The sequence below is a fragment of the Wasmannia auropunctata genome, unplaced genomic scaffold (assembly GCF_000956235.1).
Source record: "Wasmannia auropunctata unplaced genomic scaffold, wasmannia.A_1.0 LD336092.1, whole genome shotgun sequence".
NCBI classification, from domain to species: Eukaryota; Metazoa; Arthropoda; class Insecta; order Hymenoptera; family Formicidae; genus Wasmannia; species Wasmannia auropunctata.
The window spans coordinates 1,091,045-1,110,439 of NW_012026798.1; the positions used below are offsets into that span (position 1 = coordinate 1,091,045).

Genomic DNA, 19,395 nt, shown 5'->3' on the forward strand with positions numbered 1-19,395 from the left:
CCGAACGGTTTTCGCGTGCGCCGAACACGCGGCAGCTGAACTAATTGGTGTTTACTGTCACGATCCGCGCGAGGAATTTGCTCCAATCGGTGTCACCGACATCATGCAAGCCGTACCACGAAACACGAGAATGTTATACATATTTCGCGAACGAGATATTTGCACGAGCGTTTGGGATCAAATCAACCGATCAACTTCATAAATTAGAGTAGAAAGAATTAATGAAATTACGATCGCAGTCACATAATTCAACTAATCGTATATGTTTCTGGCGCTAAAATTAAGAAATTGATAAAAAGTGGAGTTAATCAGTTTGACTTCCGAGAGAATAATTTATAGAACGTGTCTATTTAAAAGTTTAACTGAAAAAAAATGTCATTTAATTTAGATTCTTTTATCGTCTATGTTACACGAGAACGTCCGATTGTTACTTAAGATATTCATATTTCACTACATCTCTACATTTATATTTTCTTACAGTCGTACATGTTTATTTTTATTTTTATTTTATACCTATACTGTTCCATTTAGTAATCATTTCCAAACACTTTGCTGGCCTCTTTTGACCTTGACATTTACTATACAGAATGAAGCCCCGAGTCAGCTGTGCACTTTGAATGAAACGGGGGTCGCTTTTGGCGCAGAAGCGACCTTCAAAATGCAGGTAATCTAGACCTTTACTCTCTACAGGGTGTAAATCAAAATCGAAACGAACTGCATAAATTTTTAGATATAAGTCATTCGGCCGTCTTACAGCAGATAAATGATCGACAGTCTTATCGACGGTCATGTTTGACGTTAAATATTTATATGGAATATGTCTGTTATTTTATCTTCAAAAAGGTTAGCTATAAATAATTAAGTTCAGAATTGAACAGTTTACTCATCAGATTATGAGAAATTATCGTTTGAATAATATAAATCTACTTTGCAAATTACACGAAATAATTACTTCACAGATAGTTAAAACGTTTTTAATATGTATAAAACATTTAATTTAACATTTATATTTAAAGCATTTTTAATATATATAAAATGTATTTATAAAAAATAAAAAACAGAAAAATATATATATATATCTCTACGCAGATATCTTGATATTGTATTTGTATTGCATTATGAGACTGCTGATAAAGTAAAATGCTTATAAAATACACTGCAACGTTAAAATAAAGTGGATTAAGTAGATAATAGGATTTATTATTCTATCGAAACATAGATTTGCTATCGCATGCAACATGATAATGATTATCGGTCAATCTTATCACGAAACTGTGCTCAGTCGACTCTACAACAAGTGCTTGCGTTACACACCACAAACTAATAATAGATGGGGCTTTAAAAGCTTCATTGAAAGACTCAATCGCGAACGATTCCGCGACGTCAAGATCGAAACTAACGTGGTAGCATTAAATAAGTCGTGCAAATTTAGTGGTTTATCCATGTAACAAAATTCAATATATAACAATAAAAATTTAATTATTGCAACGTAAGTGAATATCTCTCTCTCTCTCTCTCTCTCTCTCTCTCGCTCTCGCTTTCTTTGATGATCGTAGCTTCTATGAATATTCAACACGTTAGTTAATAACGGCAATATGGTGCAACCGATTCTAAGCAGGCGGCGGAAATTTCCTCGAAGCGTCGAACAACGCGATCGAACGCCACGATTCGCTACGTCTATTTAAGTACGGCAATCGCGTAAATTTGCGTGATTCAATTTCTGGCGGCTAGCCGACGGCGGCGGTGCGACTAGTGCGCATCAAGACAAGTGGCACACAGCGTAGACATAGCCGCGGAAAAGATCAATACCGCACCTCCTTGGCACGGTTACGGTGGATCTTCGCGTAGCACGTCCCAATCTTTTTTCTCAATCGGGAAACGTCGACACCTTGCCGTTCCTCGTCTCGCGGGACACGATGGGACCCGGTTCTCTGCGCGACAAATATACCGCGTCGCGAGACGAAAATAAGCCGGCGTCAGTATTTTCGATACTCATTGATACGTCTCGTTAACACTCCATGTCGCCGAAAGATCGCCCTCGCCAGAATTCATCGCAGTAATTTCGGAATCAAAAGTTTCGAAATGAGACGAGTTCGTAATTTGTACGGTTTTACTTTTTTTTTTTAACGGACAATCTCTTGAAAAAATCAGTGAAAAATATCGTGTATCTTCGGTTTGTTTTTATTCTCGGTTGTAGTTCTTTTTTCTCCGCCGACGGAGAACTGTGTTGAAAATGAAACTTCAGAATTGCGAGCTTATTCTGGTGAAATTGGAAAAATATTCTAAAATGTCAAAACATGTAAAAACGAAACTAATTAAAACTTGTTAATTAATTCATGCTCTTTATACAGAACTTGAAAAAAAATAAAAGTTTCGGATATTTTGTTGTAAAATAATTAACTATTTCACTGTCAAAAACTGGCACATTATATGTAATTACATAATAGATACAGATAAACGACTTATATCTCGGCCTTGACCATAAATGTATTAGAAATTCGAAACTCATAAGAATTATGTATACATCATTCAAACGCATTATCTCGTCGTAAAAAATTATCTCTGTCGTGATAATTTGAACGGAATAATACATAATCGCTCAAACACTATCAGAGCAATGTTTTCTTTAACCATTAAAGTATAACATCTCCAAATTACTCATACTGACAATAACTTGTACAATTCGCAGCTTTAATGAAGAGACTTGCTTTAAGAAGTTACGCTTTAGGAAGATAAGTGACATGAGTCACGATTGGAAAATTCCGGAAAGGCATAAAAACGATGTATAAACTTGCGATTCTCTGAGACAGAGGCACATATCTTACGGGTTACGCACGATAATCTGTTGATAAATACATTTTGCAATTATACGAGGACGTGGGATTACAATGGCTCGGCTATTAGTTGTGTTATTGACAAGATAAGAAACACTGATAATTACAGACTCGTCATCATTGTTATTCACACACGTTACACTGAAGTAATTCCTCCGCGACGCCGTTATCTGGGACAGTTTCGCGGTAAATAGACGTCGACATAAAGGCGTTTTGCCAATTAAAATCGATCCCGAACATCAAGCGGTTAAACAGAGCACAATCCGACAGACGAATATATACGCGAGCTCTTGCGCTCGCTTTTTTACCTTCGTAAAATTCATCCAGATCGATCAGAAAATTCGACAGGCGCAAGGAACCGAGGAACGTTTCGCTCTCCGAAGTGGTCACACCTCTGATCGACATTTTTCTCAGCTCGCCCCCGAGTCACGCGATGCAGCGTTGCAAATCGCACTACCGACGATTTCTTACTTCGACAGAAAATTTATTAACTCGTCTCACTCCTGATAATAAACGATTCCTGAGAGATACCCCAGAGGATGAGCGCCAATGAATTTTTTTGCGATATCGCGTCTCTGTGACTTTAAAAATACGCTGCAATCGTTTTGCGGAAGATAGAGATCGACTTCGATACCGGCGAAGCGACTTTTAATGCCACAACGTCGCGGCGCGCATTTCTAGCTACGAAGACATCGCGCTAAACGACGTGCTAAACAACGCTTATCACAACACCACGTACGAAGGTCACAAAGCCGAAACGAGAAACAGTGAGAAACGCCGAAACAATTTCGAATGTGTAACTTCCAGAAGTGGCAAACAGTGATCGCGAACTCGCATATATTTTCTAACTGAATCACAATCGACGAAACGCGACGAGAACGCTAGTTTACCAATATTTGACGAGCAAGCGGAGCAATATATAAATATTTACTTGGAAAATAACTCAACTAAAGTTTCAATTTTCGAAATATAACAAAAATGTAGTTTAATAAAAAATTTGGCAAAAGTCGTCTCTTAATGCTACGCTATTATGATTAAGATAATTGATTAAGATGATTCGCTAAAAGAAATTATTAAATTAAGCCATAACTAATTTTTTCTGAATGATAACTAATTTTTCTTCTTTTTCATAAATAACTTTTGCTAATAATTAATCTCTAGAATCTTTTAGAGGATTACATAATCAATGTCATTTATGTTAAATTGAGACACATTAGAAAATAATAAAAATTAAAAATTTAATTATTATCTATGTCGAAGGTTATTTATGACTTACCCAATCTAACAGATCGAATTAGATCAGAATTGGAAAATGTACAAGATTTTCACCGAGCGGAGCTTCGACCAATTATCGCCGTAATTCGACTCGGGTTGTGCAATCGCCACCGGAGCTATTTTCGCGGAATTTTTTTCAAATTTCACGCATGCCACTTTCAAAAAATTCACCATGCAACGTCGATCATTGAATCGGTCGTGCGATTACCGCAGGGAATTGTTTTTCCGAGAAACTTTCAGAATTTCACGTAATGCCACTTTATCTCGGGATTTACGACTGTCTGTAACGCAACTCGAACGAGGGGCACCGCGAAACTACCGTGACGGCCGAATCGCGGTTTACTTCTGCGAGGCCCAACTCTTGCCCTCTATTCACGTTCCGAAAGTCTCGCTTCGCACTGACGAGACGAGACGAACACCGACGGCACCATTGTGACGGCGGCCAAAATACTATCGGCCGCCTGTAGAGAGAAGGTCTTAGGCTGCCTGCCAATTTCCAAAATCTTCGCTCGCGTACATCAACATGATTTTGTGTTAATCAACGAGAACCGCGGTTAAAACAGAGACACCTCGATACTCCAGATAATTCGACACATAAAAAAACACGAGCCTCATTACGCGAATAATCCACTCAAATGATTGATCAGATAATTAAAATCCGAATTTGACAAGCCACGTAAAGCGTGCTTGAAGTTGTTATAAGTTATATAATAATAAATTTTTAGATACAATATTTAGAGATATAATATTGAAGCATCGGAAAATAATTTCAATTCATCTCTCTTTCTACAGATCTGTAAAAAATTTCTGATTTTCGCAGTTTCGTTAATTTTCTTCGATATTTGTTCACGGTTACGAAGCTATATTTGTAGAAAAAAAATCGAAATTTTTTCCTGGCTTTTTTCGATTATTTATTTTCTATTTTTCAGGCTAACAATTTCCGTACCTAGCATCACGGCGAGTTCTGACAATGGAAAATCTCCGGCATTCGTCTTCCTTTCGCGCGGCTGCCGCGTATAATTCATATCGATCTCCATCCCTCTCGCGAACTTTAATTAACTTCGCCTTTCGTGCGGTCAAATAAAACGTTGCAGCTGTGTGCGACTCGTTGCTACTATAATGTGCACCGTCTAACGCCACGATATAAATTTCGCGCGATATAAATCTCGTTTCGCGATATAATTGCATCAAAAGGTGATCGGCCAATTTGAAGCGCGAAATCGCAGGAAAAATACAGCGTCTAATTTTATCCTCTCTCAGAGGACGAAATTCCAAAACGATCCGAGAGTAGTAATTTTATCCTTATGATTTTAGAGTCATTATTATTCAAGGAGTTAAGAAATAGGCATTCTATTTTTTTCGATGGATAAATATAATTCTTGAAAAAATAGTTCCGTACAACCGTACGACTTTAGGAGGTCAAAGGATAGCTTTGGTGCGACAAATAAATACTCGTTAAAGACTGTATCTTTTAAATTAAGCTATACACTTCGAAAATGCTAAAAACTAACTTTGATGCAAAACGTCTGTTAAAGAATAACTTTCTGACAACTTTGTGACTTTAAAATCGCTCTTATTACCTTGCCCCGTAATTATGATTGCATGTTGTAGCCGACTCGCTCTTTGCACGGTTAATTGATCAGAACCCAGTTACATCATAATATGACAACCGATGGTACTTACGATCGCGGTGATCCACGTTGTGGCTCGGAGTGGTCGAGCTGTCGGCGTCGCCCTCGCCATCCAGCTCGTAGTAGATCCTGTCTGTGTCACCGTTCACCTCCTTCACGCCGTTCATGGCCACCACATCCTCCATAATTCTGCAAATGCGTTCGTCATCTTGAGTGCTCGCTTTATTTAATTATCCGCGACGTTGACGTGGCCGCATTATCAGCCACGGATTTTTCGATAAAGCTCTCGAAGCGCGCAGCTTACAAGGCCGCGCGCTTCGTGAAAAAGAGAAATGTATAAAGTAAGTACACACGAAGAGAATTTTATTTTAAAATTTACCCTGAAAATCATGTTAATCGTGGGACAACATAGTATTTCGACGAATTTTACGTGATTTTCACTATTTTTTAAAATACATATTTTCAGGATAAATTTTTAAATAAAATTCTCTCCGTGTACAATCTCTCCAAGAAAATATACATACACATACAGCTACAATATATATAATAATTCAAAGAAATATCATTTTATTAAAAAAAATGTTTCTTTTCTCTGATTTCGATAATATTTTTCTTTGATATGATTTTATTGATTTAATCGTATAATTAAATAGATGCTATGTAAATCACTAATTATAATGATAAATAAAATGTACGCTACTAATTGTCTTTTACACGGTGAAGTGTAATATTGCACTCTTATAATCTTTTTCTCCCCTTATATTATTAATAGACCGCAACAAAGGATCTCTTCTTATCGAAGAGACCGCGAGAGAATAAGAATTCTTATCTTACGATAAGAAAAGCTAATTGTAAGAAAATAAAACCACACTGCGATATTAATCTTTATACCAATTCTGAAAAAAAATTTAATTATCATTTGACTGTCCAATTAATAAAATGTATGAATACACAACAATGATTAAAAATAGAAAATTATTTGGAAAAGATCGAAAAAACAAATCATCGACTAATTTAATGCGAGAATAATAAAACAAAATTAACAAGATATATTGCAATCGTAAGTTGATATTAATGGTGCACTCCGATTAGTTTTACTGCGCATCTCTTATGTAACAAATTTATTACATCTATCAAGTTTAAACGTTACAGCCTGCTTTAACTGTCAATTAAGAGTCGCGCTTTAAACAAGGATTAATCGCGTCGTTATTGCAGTTAGCGTGAAATCTCGAATCATTTTGAAAACGGCGACGTGCAATATTTTCCTGTCATACGAATTCTGCTTGCGATTTAATAATCAATGCCTAACTAATTAACATAAGAAGTTGGAACGTTGCAATTTGCATTCATTAGTATACAACGATGACGATTAACGTATTTTTTTCTGCGCACGTACATCACACAATTGATCTCCCGATCAATTTATGCATCAGATAAATATTCTATTCTAGGTGCCGAATCATAATTCGAAAAAATTTATATTTAATAATTTTTTGTTTAATTCGTAACAAATTTTTGCATCGTACTTACAGTTTCTATAATCTGTAAAAGTATCTAAAAATCATCAGCAATTTTCACAAAAAATAATGAAATAATTGTCTTAACCTTTAAATTATTTTTTTTACTTGAATGTATGCTCAGCATCCTTTTTGTATAAATATTTATGCACCTTTTTATTAATGCATCCAAAGTTGTAATCTTTTATTTACTATTTAATATATAGAAAAATAATGATATTTCAAAAGTTAATACATGTAGCTAATAAATAATATAATAAAATAATTATTATAGTAATATAATTAATATAGTATATAAAGTTAATAGCTCCGGAGTATTGTTACGTGACCTTTAAAATATCAAAAGAAAAATTACGCGAGAAAATATTTACTACTTCCCTCTCCGTATACATGCAATAAAATATATTATGTTGCCAGTGTTAAATGTCAAGAAATATAAGTTTAAATAGGCCAGTACCGATAAATGTGCACGTCATTCTTTCCTCGCTCACACAAACTCTTCGATCATTGCTTAATAGAGACAGCTGTTACGGGAGAAGGTAACACACATGTGTGGGTCGTGTCAGCCGATCAAACGATATTCTAATGACTCGCTGCAAAGAGTCCTTCTTACGGCAAACGCGAAATTGGTGCTCGTTTTATCGGCCGATCGTATCTACTGCATCGTGCCACGAAGGCGCGAGTTTATCGCGGCCCGCGGGGTCTCTCTCACTTACGTTCACGCAGTTCGTTTCGCCTGGCCCGGTGGACGAGGAACGTCGCGCCGCGCGCGATGGATCGCCGCTGCCGGACGTGTACGTATATAGTATGTATACGCTTACAATACGCGACGAGAGGCGAAGCGGCGTGGCACGCGCGTCCAGCCAATCGCGACGCGCGCCGTCCGCGAAGCGCGTTCGATCCGCACGAGATCGACAGAGTATAAAGTGTTGCTCGAGGCCCTCGAGTCGAGGGGCGGCGCGGTCGTGCGACGACGGGGCGAAGCGAACAACGCGGCGACGTTCAACGAGGTTCACGGACACTTCGCGGACGCCACGCACAGCCACGCGCGCGTTCGGCGCGATACGAGGCGGATACTCCGAACGGACTGGAGCGGACTCGACGCGGCTCGCCCGGCGGTTCGACGCTTATACGCGTGAGATTCCTCTCGAGTACTCCGAATGCTATACGCGACTGCCACCCACGCGGGTGCACGCTCCAGGTGTACCGAGCGCGTATAAACACGCTTTGACGCTTTGCGCGTCCATAATCGTCGTGCTCCGCGTAGTCTGACGCACGCCGCGCGAGTCACGGCCTGCGATATATCGAAGTGACGTACACATGGGGGTCATTAATATACTGCCTCCGCACGTGAATTAGACGCTCATTATCGGAGCACACATGGGAAATGCCACGCTATGACGTGTACAGATATTTACGTATCAGAGCATGAATGATGCTGCGCATACAAAAGCTGCAACTCCGATCCTTTTGTAAACAAAAATAAAATTGATCTTCGATAAATACTTTTTTACATATGTCACAGCTGATATCTCGATAAGTGCTTTTTTTAAATGGTTCTTTTTAGCTACGTGGACTTTTAAATTTAATTCCTTTGACATTTACTCTGACAATGAGATTTAATCGGATCCTTTGATGTTTATATACTTTGATGTTATTTTTTAAGAGATGAAAAATTCAATGAAACGCAATCTAAATAAGAATTTCTCTTTGCGATGAAAAGTTCCACGAATTTCATACCCATATATTATTTATTACGTTAATTTCTTTTGTATGTGTATGCATATACATATATATATATCCTCCCTCTCTCTCCCTCTCTCCATCTCTCTCTGTCTCTCAGTTCCTTTCACCCAATTCATCCGCGATTATGCCACGATGAAGGACCATGACAGCGCTGTTCGCGCGTTCCTTCCGCGAGGCAATGCGATTCCGCAGTAACGACGACTCCGAGGGAAGGAGAGAGAACGGAGGTGCGAGCGAGGAATCGCAACCTTTGGGGAAGACGTAAAGGTACACCTACCTTTCTCGTATACACTCGCGACGAAACGAAACGAACGTTCTCTCCACCGGCGGCTTCTACGGCACTGCACCCGTGGTGTGACGCGCGTGGCACTGAGCGTGATTGGTCGAGGAGGCGCGACACAGCTGCGAACCGCGAGTCGTTCCGGCTGGCGCAGACTCGTTCCCGTTCGCGTCGTTCCCGTGAAAATCCATACCGTGGTGCGACTGACCGCCACACCGCCGCCGCCGCCGCGCCGTCGTGCTGCACTAATTATACGGGACGCGAGGGACCGACGCGGGTCTCTCGCGTTTTGTAGCGTATGCACAAAATATTTACATGCACGCACGCGAGCGTAGATTATAAAAAAGCTTGGGTGGTGCACGTTATACCCGCTAATGAGCGACGTTACTTAATGATCAGTTTCTCAAACTCATAAACTCGGCTCTTGAAATTTTGTACGAAAGAACGAGATTGTTAGACGAGAAAATGAATCTGTCGATACACCTGCGCGATTATAAATTTATAACGCATGTCTGGTCATAATACATGAATCAATTATCATTAAATATGAATCTATTCGTCGAACAAATATATTCGTCGTTTACTAATTTATTGCACGTATTGAGCAATATGATTTGAATGAGAAAACAAAATAGAAAATCTGATTTTTAACATTTTTTTCTGAAAGAAGTCTTGGAATTTTCTTTTACTTCAAAGTTAGCATATTTTTTCTTTAAATCTGCAGAGGTGAATAATCTTTTTTGAAATAATTAATCTTTTCTTTGCCTGCATTTTCTTAACAACTACTTTTAATAATAATCGTGATTATAAATTTGTAACGCATAATCTGGTCATAATACATGAATTAATTATAATTAAATATGAATCTATATTCGTCGTTTACTAATTTATTGCATGTATTGCGCAATATGTACTTTGAATGAGAAAACGAAATAGAAAATCTGATTTTTAACATTTTTTTCTGTAAGAATTAGCCTTAGGAGTTTCCTCTTACTTCAAAGTTGGCATATTTTTGCTTTAAATCTGCAGAGGTGGATAAACTTTCTCAAAATAATTAATCTTTTCTTTGACTGCATTATCTTAATAATTACTTTTAATAATAATCAATTTGTATAATATCTCAAGCTTGTTTTTTTTTATAACAATGAATCTCTTCGCGATTGCATAAACACGCATTTACAGATATACCGTTAATTTACGTCGCAAATTATTCGAGAATATGGGATAAACGTCCACGAAATAACGTACATTTTCATTCGCATCTTGTCTCACCATTTTATTCTACGGCTACATATGTAAATATGATATTTACGGTAGCAAGCGGGATTCCAACGAAACTAATTATTCTCGCCGTATATATACGCTACAACTCGTAGGCTCTAATTGCAACTGTAATTAAAATTAAATTCACTGTCCATATCCCAGGCATATCTCTCGCGAGATGAACTGAAGTTCGTTTTTTTTTTTTTTTTTTTTTTGGAAATTCACTCAAGATTCGCGCCCGTCCTCGGATCACATCTCGCTGACGTTCGCTAGTTTATCTTGCACCTGTATACATACCTACCTAAACAGCGCGTCTTCTTCCCCTCGTCGCGCCATTCAATCGAAATCAGAATCATTGTTCTTACCCGCATCTTTTCACCGCCGGTTATATTCACGTCGGCATTTCACGTCGACATCGGAGGACGCGAGATCTCGTTTATCTCGTTAGCGAGATCGCGTCGTCGCAATTTTTCTTCATTGAAATAACGAATTCGACGTTCACCCGAATGCGTCGCGTGTATCTAATTAATTGAAATCGAAATCACTCTCCGTGTTCGAAACATTCCTCTCGATCGTCGTGTCCGTGTCGGAATCCAGCAGGGACTTGATCACGTCCTTCTTCTTCTTCGACTGATTCGCCCCGTTAACGTCCGCCCGTTGCGACTTATCCTCATCCCCGATGTTCTCCGATTTGTGCTCCGAGTCCGGGTCCACTTGTCTCTGCTCCACCTCATCCCGCGTCTCCGTCGGTTCCGCCGCGCGAGATCGTTCCTCGTCGTCGGGACCGCGCTGCTCCTCCTTGTACTCCTGCCCGTACGCGCTGTCGTACGTCTGATTAGGATCGTAGGGTACCTGCTCGGCGTAATCGTACGCCTGATTGTCAGGATTGTTCTCGTATCCTTGTTGTTGATCGGGGTCGTACTGCTGGCCGGGGTCGCCGTATCCCTGATTCGGATCGTAGCCGTAATCGTACGCCTGATTCGGATCCTGCTCGTACTGCTCGGGATAGTGTTGGTACTGCTGGCTCTCCTCGGGGTACTGCCCGTACTGGCCGTCCACGTACTCGACGTACTCCTGACCCGCCTGAGCGTATCCTTGATCGGCGTATCTCTCGTACTCCTCGTTACCAGCTGCCTCGTACGGCATGTTCGGGTCGTAGTACTGCTGATCTTGCCGCTCGTACTGCTGCGCTTGGCTCGGATCCTCGACGTATCCTTGCTCGACGCCGTACTCACCGTCTTTCACCACGCCTTCGAATTGATCGTCGACTCGAAGCTGCTGCTCCGTCGTCTCATCCTTGCTATCCAATTCCTGTCTGTCACCTTCGCCAAGTTCCTCGTCGGGCTGCGACGCGACTTTAGGTTCGTCGACTGAATGTTGACTCGAAACTCTAGAGGGTACGTTTTGAGCGTCCTCGACAGGTTCACGTGTTTCCTTCTCCCTCTCGGTCTCGCTCGCCTCGCTCGCATCCGATCTTTTCGTTTCCACGTCCGAGCGAGGGAGCGTGTCCGGCGGAGAACGCGCGTTCTCCACTTCACCGTCCGTGCCGCTTTGCTCGACGAATCGTGGCGATTCGCTCGCGATTTCCTTTCTGACTTCGTCCATCGTGTCCTCGGCATTCTTTCCCGCCGCTCGATCTTCGTCAGGCTCGTCCAAGTGTAGCTCGCAAACTTTTTTCTGCACACTCGCAAGGTCCCACGGCGCCAGTTCCTCGACGGCGTCGATCTGACCGTCGATATTCGATTCTTTACTCGTTACAAGATCGACTCCTTTCTCATCCGGTGCATTTTTCGGCTCGTCCATTCGCGTTGCCTTTCCCACGTTCGCATCATCTTTCTTTATAGTAAATATTTCCCGATCGCGCGCTCGCGACTCGGCTGAATCGGCCGCGTTATTCCAGCTCTCTTTCGCAATCCGCGTGTCTCCGCGCGGCCGATCTAATTCCGCCGAGTGTGTCGCAACGTCTTCTCTAATTTCGTTCCCCGCGCGTCCTTCAGCCTGGCGTTTCCCTTTAAATTCCAACGCGTCGCTTTTTGCAATCTCGCGATCACGTCTAATTCCGTCGCCGTCGACTTCCGTGGGCGTGCCATCGTCTTGCCCGGCCGAATCTCGCGCGACCTCCTTCAGATTCGCCGTCCTGGACGCGAGATCGCTGGCCAGTGCCAGGATCTTGCCCATTTCCTCGGGCACCCGCTCCTTCCTCGCCCCGCGGTCCTCGGCCGGAAGCTCCACAGCGTCCTCCGACAGGGAGACGTTCAACAGATCGCCGCTAGTGTTCTGCTCGTGGTCCGCCTCATCCAAGCTCTGTATGCCGTGCTGCCGATGGATCTTCCGGATATTGCTGATATACCGATCCAGTTCGTTCTCGAGTAACGCCGTCCTGTCGTCTATAAGATTAGCGTTGTCGATTCCCAAAGCGGTCGGCGATCGGTGCGGAGTCTTGACGGCCGCGTCCGCGTTGGCCCACAGCAAACGCTCGTTGCGCCTTATCAGACTGTCCAGATCGTCGCTCGCGATGGAACGAATGGATCCCTCGTCGTCGGACTTCTGATGCGAATTCGCCAGGATATAGTCCATGTATCCCGGCAGCGGATCGATCTGATTGGCGACGTTCGTGTCGGGTCCCGTCCGGTACGTACTCGATTTCCCGGTCACCCGCAAAGTCGGTCCCACGGTCGCGGACGGATCGTACTCTCTTATCCGCGATCGCGGATCGGCCAGCAGTACATTGGCGTCGTGATACCGGAGTAAGGTCGAGGGGTCGAATTGGCGTGGAGTAGGCACGCTCCGCGACGTCTCTCCGACATATCGCGGAGAGGTGTCTCCAGCGGGAAATCGCGCGGTCGCCGCGGAGCCGGACGCGACCTGCGCCGGTTCCACGTGCTCCCTGAAGAATCGATTGGCGGGAACAGCATGGGGCTGCATATTGTCCATTGACAAAACCGGCGGTTCCGCGTACGAAACACGAATGTCCGGGACATGTTGGAGATTGCGAGGCGCGCTTTCGTCGTAATTGGACGGTACCATCCGCGGATATTGATGGGCATAAATGTGCGGTCCACCGTGCGGAACACTCGTCTGACGATGATCGACGTCGAGGGTTGCGCCTAATGGCGCAGCCGTCAAGATCGAATTATTTAACGAGGCATTGACGGCGACTCGGTCGTGGAACTTGGACGCGGAGATGGGCCTTGGCTGACTCGACTGCGGAGGATCAGGCGCCCCCGGATGCGCTCGCGGTGACGAAACGCTTCTCGTTTCCGCGGACGCTAAATCGGGATGTGCCATCACGATGGTTTTCTTCGTGTATTTGTCCTCGTTCTGACTCGCGATGCCACTGTCCCCGGTGACGCTACCGGGTGGCCGGTGATTGGCATAAGCGCGAAGCAGATAAGTCTCGTACTGTTTCTGGAAAGAAGCCAACATTCTCGTTTATTAGGTAAAACGACTTACAATTAAGTAGAATAATAGAGTCATTTGCTTGAATTTATACGTGTAGCTATATTTCTATATCGTATGACTATAAAAGGGCAAGTATAATATAGCGTGATATATGCAGATTATATGTATATCTAACAATAAGAGTTAAATTATATTTTTAATACAATTGTTTTACACAATTGAAATTCATCATAAATATGGTAATCGAGAAAATTAGTTTTTCTTTTTATTTTCAATTTTTCTTCACATTATTTTAAAGATGAAAAGAGGGAGATTGATCTAATCTCATAAATATGAATGAATCATAAAAAGAGCGCTTTTTGAACTTTTAAAATAATAAAAGTTGATTGCAGTCTATATCAATTAATAAATATAAAAAAAGGGATGAAAATATAACTCTTTTTATTTTTCAAAAATTTATTATTTTATGGCAGTATAATGAATATGATATTGTTATATTAAACGAAAAAATAATAACGAGCACCATAAAACAATTTCTTTACAAAATAATCAAAAATTCCCCGACGAAAATGACGGACACTCACTCTGAGAACATTAAGTCTGTCTTTTTTCGCGCCTATCAGCGCGAGCTTGTTCATAACTCTGTCCAACGCTGCGAGAAGCTTGTGATTTCTTTCATCCCTCGTGCGTTGCTCCTCCAGATATTGTATATACCTCATGCGCAACCGGTTTATGCAGACATCGTGTCTGCAATAAAAAAAATCATCGAGCTACCGTCGAGTGGCAAGTTTAAGCTCTAAGAAAATCTCGCTTACGACGGCTTTACCAACATTTTCCTCTCATCTATTTTTATAACACTATTAATTCTACGAGCACTAGAATATTGTATAAATTGCAATAAAAAAAAACTAACAAAATAAGATTATGCCTTACATTAAATACTTTAGATATATTCATCTTTTTTTTTCAAAAATTACAGTATGTACATAGAAATACGCATACCCTGCAAGGGTTGAGCGATCGATTAAGGACTTAATACGACTCCCTCACGATCGGGCAAGTCACTTTTCGCGGCCTCGGTGGCGTAAGGTCACCGCGGTCTCCGTAACAGTGTACAGCTAACGCAACGCTTTTAAAAACGAAGACGCACACTATCGTGCAGCATGAAACATCGCGGTACATTTTTATCCGGTGCTCGCGCGATCGATGAAACGCTCGGATGTCTCGGCCAGACACGAATCGGGACGCGTAAACAACGAGAGAGCGGAATTCATGTCGCCCCGACCGCGGAGATATGTCGACAGGAATGGGATTGCGCTCTCGCGGCCGTTATTGATCGTGACATTCCGCAAAAGCGGGCCGTAGAAGTGGATCGATATCGAGTATTTCAGGTAATTTCTACATCGACTACATCGTTGCTGCGAAACGCTAGAACGATCGATTCTGATGTTCACATTTTCAATTTGAGAGATTTATTTAGTACTTCGAAAAATATAGCTTCCAGATGAAATAGGTTTGCTGATTGCAAATTTTTTAATTGACTGAAATATCTAAAAGCAATTCTCTGCTATCCTTTGAAAATAAAAGTTGATTTGACAAAATTTTAATTGTCTGTTCCTCATTTTTCTAATCCTTAATTAATAACAAAATGGTGCACTAATAATAATAAATATAAAGAAAATTTAGTTATCTCCTACTCATTTTTATCATCTTCTAATCCTTAACTATAATAACAAATTAGTACGCTAATAATAATAATAAATATGTAATAATTAGATTGCATTCAGTTATAAATTAAAATAGTACATTAAAATATAAATAAATTATAAGTCTAAACCAAAGGGATTTGTAATTACTTACCGTTAATTTTCTAGATATGCAACGAACTTCACTACGGTTCATTATAACTTCACTATAATTTGATAGTGTCACATTGACCTACTGATTGATCTCTTATTCCAAATTCAATCTGCCAACGCGCGACATCGGTCACCGCGAGAATTCAAAGTTTTCGGATTCCGAACGACTGGAAACTCACTCACCTATTACGAGAATCTCGCATGAGCACGTTGAATCGCTCCTCCAGTCGTATTCTGTCTTCCTCGCTGAAAAATTCGCGACGTTATCGATAATTGCGTGTACCCGCGATAGTCGCGCGATTGTCTCCCCTCCGGGAGAAGTGGTGTACTTGCCTCTTCCGCAGCTTCTCCTGAAGCTCGAACATCCTCTTGTAGTAGTCGTGGCCATCGTAAAGCGGTGCCATGCCGCGCGCCGTTCAGAGGTCGGAAAGTCGAAGGACAATCGTGCGCATCGAGATGATCGACGCGCAAATCGATTTAAATGCTCCGCGCGACGGAAGTTCAGGTTCGCGCACGGTGCGATTCGAAGGACGAGAGAATCTTGTGGCGTCGATAATCGTGATTCGAATTTTTAAACATCTCTAAAAAAAAATGTAAAAAGAGTAATGCAAATCGCACTGGAAATGTTTTTATTCCGGAAGGTTTTTATTCCCTTCAGTTTCCCATGATTATTCTATCAATCCCCTGAATCGGAAATTTCCACGGAAAAAATACGAACTTCGTAAAACGGAAGACAGGATAAAAGAAATACAAGGCATAGAAAGTTTTGATAAAAATGAAGAAGCAAAAGTCCTTAAAGGGAAAGATTATACGAAGAGATATTAAAAACGAATGAAAGCTGTTGGAGAACGTGGAGCGTTTAAATCGTAAAAGCGGACGTTATTTGAGGAAAATTGAAGGCATGTTTGAAAACGAAGGAAAACTGCAAGAATAAGAAGCAAGAGAGGGATTAAAGAAAGAGATAGAATTAAAGATTCAAAACATGATGATTTAAATACGACGCATACTCTTGAATTCAAAAATGGTCGAATAAGCTTGAATTAAACGGAGATTGAATTACTAGAGCGAGAATTCATGAGTGTCGTGTCACGATACTCGGAATCACCCTGAATTATTCGCGCGCGAGTACGACGGTGCCGACGTAATAACGATGTAACGAACACTCTCGGCGTGCGCGACGTATTCGGTATTTGATGTCCTAAGGGCGAGGAAACGATCCTTCGTCATGCCGACGCGGCGAGCAACTGTCGCGGTCGAATCGTCGAGTCCGCCGTGGCAGGTCGGGGCTGTTTCAGCGGGTAAACACGCAGGTGTTACGTTCCCTACCCCCTGTACGCCGAGCGAATTCGTGCGACTAAGCAGCGGCCGTTTAACTTGAATTTTACGATGTTACGAAACGCGCGGGCCCGCGTTTTCGCCACGTGCACGACCCGTATGATTATCATTTCAGATCTGCGACAATGACGATTTTTTATACTGTAAAATTAAATTCGAATCTCTTCGAAACAACGATATAATTAAAGAAATGAAATGATTGTGTATAAGTTCAAATGAATATACCTCTGAAAAAAAGTTCAATTATTAATATCTTTTTTTTTACGAACACCTTTTAAAAAATAAAGTTTCCGGCTTTTAATTTTTAATACCTGTTTTGTTTAAAGAAAGTAAACACGTTTTAACGTTTATTTTAATTCAGGATTAAATTTTAATGCAGGAATTTTTATCGGATCAGAGTTCGATTCCTCCGCCGTTCTTAATACTGTTCTCCATAGTCTAACATAAGTTAGACAGAAATCTATTATATGTGATTAAATTGGATTTGATAAATATATAAACAAATTTTTACTGTAAAAAATAGAGCACTAAAGTAGAAATACTAACATTTCCATTTCTCGATTCCTTATCTCAATTCCATTTTACAAAGACAAAATTATGCGATTGAAAGATAAATGGTAAGGGCCAAGTGGAAATTTTTGATACCCCGGCGTAACTCCGACGTCAATCGCAATGCCGAAGTATCGCAATCGATAAAAGTCACAATGCGGTAGTTAGCGACGAAATATAACTAAATTCCATCGATCGGGCGTGAAAGGAAACGCTTAAAGATGCAATCTGTGGCGCAGTTCTCTATGCGGTCACGTCGCGTGTCAGTCGCAAATTTTCTCCTAGATATCGCATGCCCCGACCTCCAACCGGTTGGTCGACTCACCCTTGATAAAAGCGAAATAAGAGAAGGCGTATAACTGTGTGTGTAACGAACCGTATACGCCGCGCACGCTGCGTTAATAAATTATGTCTATGCTGCTATTTATTATGAGCTACATCAAAAAATACATTTATGTTTCTCGAGAATATATTGCTCTTGTTTCCTACTTAAAAAGTTACAAAAAAGATGAAGAATAATAATTCGTAGATTCAGAGATCCTTCCCTACTTTCTGTGTCGTTCTCGTATATACATACACACATACACATGTGTCTAATATCCTTCGCGGATCTCTATGCCACCTTTTTATACTTCGCACGCAAATGTTCCGTCAGATCGGGTGTCTTCGTCGTCGCCATGTACATAACGAGCTCCAAGTTGTCGCCGTCGCGTTTGTACTCCCGACGCGTCTGTCGTAGAAGAGAAAAAATAATTATACATTACTGAACCCGAATTGTACAGTTTAACATAATAATTATTAACGTGCGAGATTTACGGAGAAAGTGTGATCGTACCTCGGTCACTTTCGGAAAGGACGGTACCGACGCGTCTGTCGTCAGTATATTGGTGCTCGTCACGGTGACGACACCGCTGTCGTCGTCCGCCAGATCGCCCTGCTCGACCGTGAACAGTCCTATGTTGTCAATCAGACTGAGGACGACCTTCTTCGTTCCCGGTAAGATCTGCAGGAAGCCGGTCTCCCGATGCATCGGCGTCCCCGTCTCCGGATCCCAGCTCTGCGCGATGTAGTTGAACAGCGGCTGACCCGTGGACGTGATGTTTATCTCGTCGTAGTAGTTGAAGTTCTTGATGGTCGGGTACATGCCCGTCGCGGGCTCCTCCGTTATCCACGTACCCTCCAGCCAGGCCAGCACCTGCATCAGCTGGTGCAGCGGCAGGACATTCATATGCATCTTCGCGGCTGTTGTACAGCTATAGCAATCCTAATCAGTTTGATAAAAGGCTTCCGATTGGATTTACGTGTCTACACGTCCACAGCTGCAGCAGGCCTCACTCTGTACTGAGATCGCAGCGCGAGATTTCCCGGTATTTTATATCTTCGCATCGTCTCATTTATTATATAGGAAGCCACGTAACATTACCGAACAACTTGATGTTTATCTTACAACGGAAATCGTAATCGCCAATCGAGAAACCACGTGTATTATTATTTGGTCTATTCTTTTCAGCGCTTGTAAATTCTCATCTTTCCTCCTTCTCTGCCCTACATGCTTCACTATCTATATATATTTTTCAAAGCGCAGAAAACATAACATTACGCAGTAGCAAAGAATAGATCCTGAATTATTACGTAACCAGCGGTGAGCAATTTTAAACGACTGTTCAACAGAATCTGCGATGAGCGATATAGCGATAGATAATA

The 19,395-nt window shown here is 41.5% G+C and overlaps 3 protein-coding genes across 13 annotated transcripts in view; all 3 read right to left on the reverse strand.

Annotated features, from left to right (window-relative positions):
* LOC105462852 (AMP deaminase 2) overlaps positions 1 to 9,390 on the reverse strand; it is a 30,582-nt gene extending 21,192 nt beyond the window's left edge. For 2 of the 11 annotated variants that reach the window (XM_011709711.1, XM_011709708.1), the window contains exons 1-2: positions 9,281 to 9,390; positions 5,793 to 5,929 (exon numbers count right to left, since the gene is read on the reverse strand). In XM_011709711.1, the coding sequence (XP_011708013.1) occupies positions 5,793 to 5,925 (133 nt within the window). In that variant the 5' untranslated portion in view covers positions 5,926 to 5,929; positions 9,281 to 9,390. The other 9 variants (XM_011709720.1, XM_011709709.1, XM_011709710.1 and 6 more) reach the window with 9 other exon arrangements.
* Positions 9,391 to 10,538: 1,148 nt separating this feature from the next.
* LOC105462853 (transcription factor GTE10-like) lies at positions 10,539 to 16,211 on the reverse strand. Its single transcript, XM_011709722.1, has 4 exons — positions 16,141 to 16,211; positions 15,991 to 16,053; positions 14,533 to 14,695; positions 10,539 to 13,954 (listed from the first exon to the last, which is right to left on the reverse strand). Exons 1-4 carry the CDS (start codon positions 16,209 to 16,211, stop codon positions 11,072 to 11,074), a joined length of 3,180 nt encoding a protein of 1,059 aa, XP_011708024.1. The 3' UTR covers positions 10,539 to 11,071.
* A 1,886-nt stretch (positions 16,212 to 18,097) lies between these two features.
* On the reverse strand, positions 18,098 to 19,371 carry LOC105462855 (THAP domain-containing protein 4-like). Its single transcript, XM_011709723.1, has 2 exons — positions 18,527 to 19,371; positions 18,098 to 18,421 (listed from the first exon to the last, which is right to left on the reverse strand). The coding sequence occupies exons 1-2, from the start codon at positions 18,923 to 18,925 to the stop codon at positions 18,305 to 18,307; spliced, it is 516 nt and encodes a 171-aa protein (XP_011708025.1). The 5' UTR covers positions 18,926 to 19,371; the 3' UTR covers positions 18,098 to 18,304.
* Between the last annotated feature and the right edge of the window lie 24 nt (positions 19,372 to 19,395).

What these genes read in the sequence shown, in the direction of transcription:
- LOC105462853 (XM_011709722.1), bottom strand. Translation starts at nt 16,211, where the DNA reads ATGGCACCGCTTTACGATGGCCACGACTACTACAAGAGGATGTTCGAG. An exon ending in ATGCGAGATTCTCGTAATAG is followed by an intron (nt 14,696 to 15,990) that starts GTGAGTGAGTTT and finishes TTTTTATTGCAG; the next exon opens with ACACGATGTCTGCATAAACC. An exon ending in ACAGACTTAATGTTCTCAGA is followed by an intron (nt 13,955 to 14,532) that starts GTGAGTGTCCGT and finishes GCTTCTTTCCAG; the next exon opens with AAACAGTACGAGACTTATCT.
- LOC105462855 (XM_011709723.1), bottom strand. Translation starts at nt 18,925, where the DNA reads ATGCATATGAATGTCCTGCCGCTGCACCAGCTGATGCAGGTGCTGGCC. An exon ending in CCTTTCCGAAAGTGACCGAG is followed by an intron (nt 18,422 to 18,526) that starts GTACGATCACAC and finishes CTTCTACGACAG; the next exon opens with ACGCGTCGGGAGTACAAACG.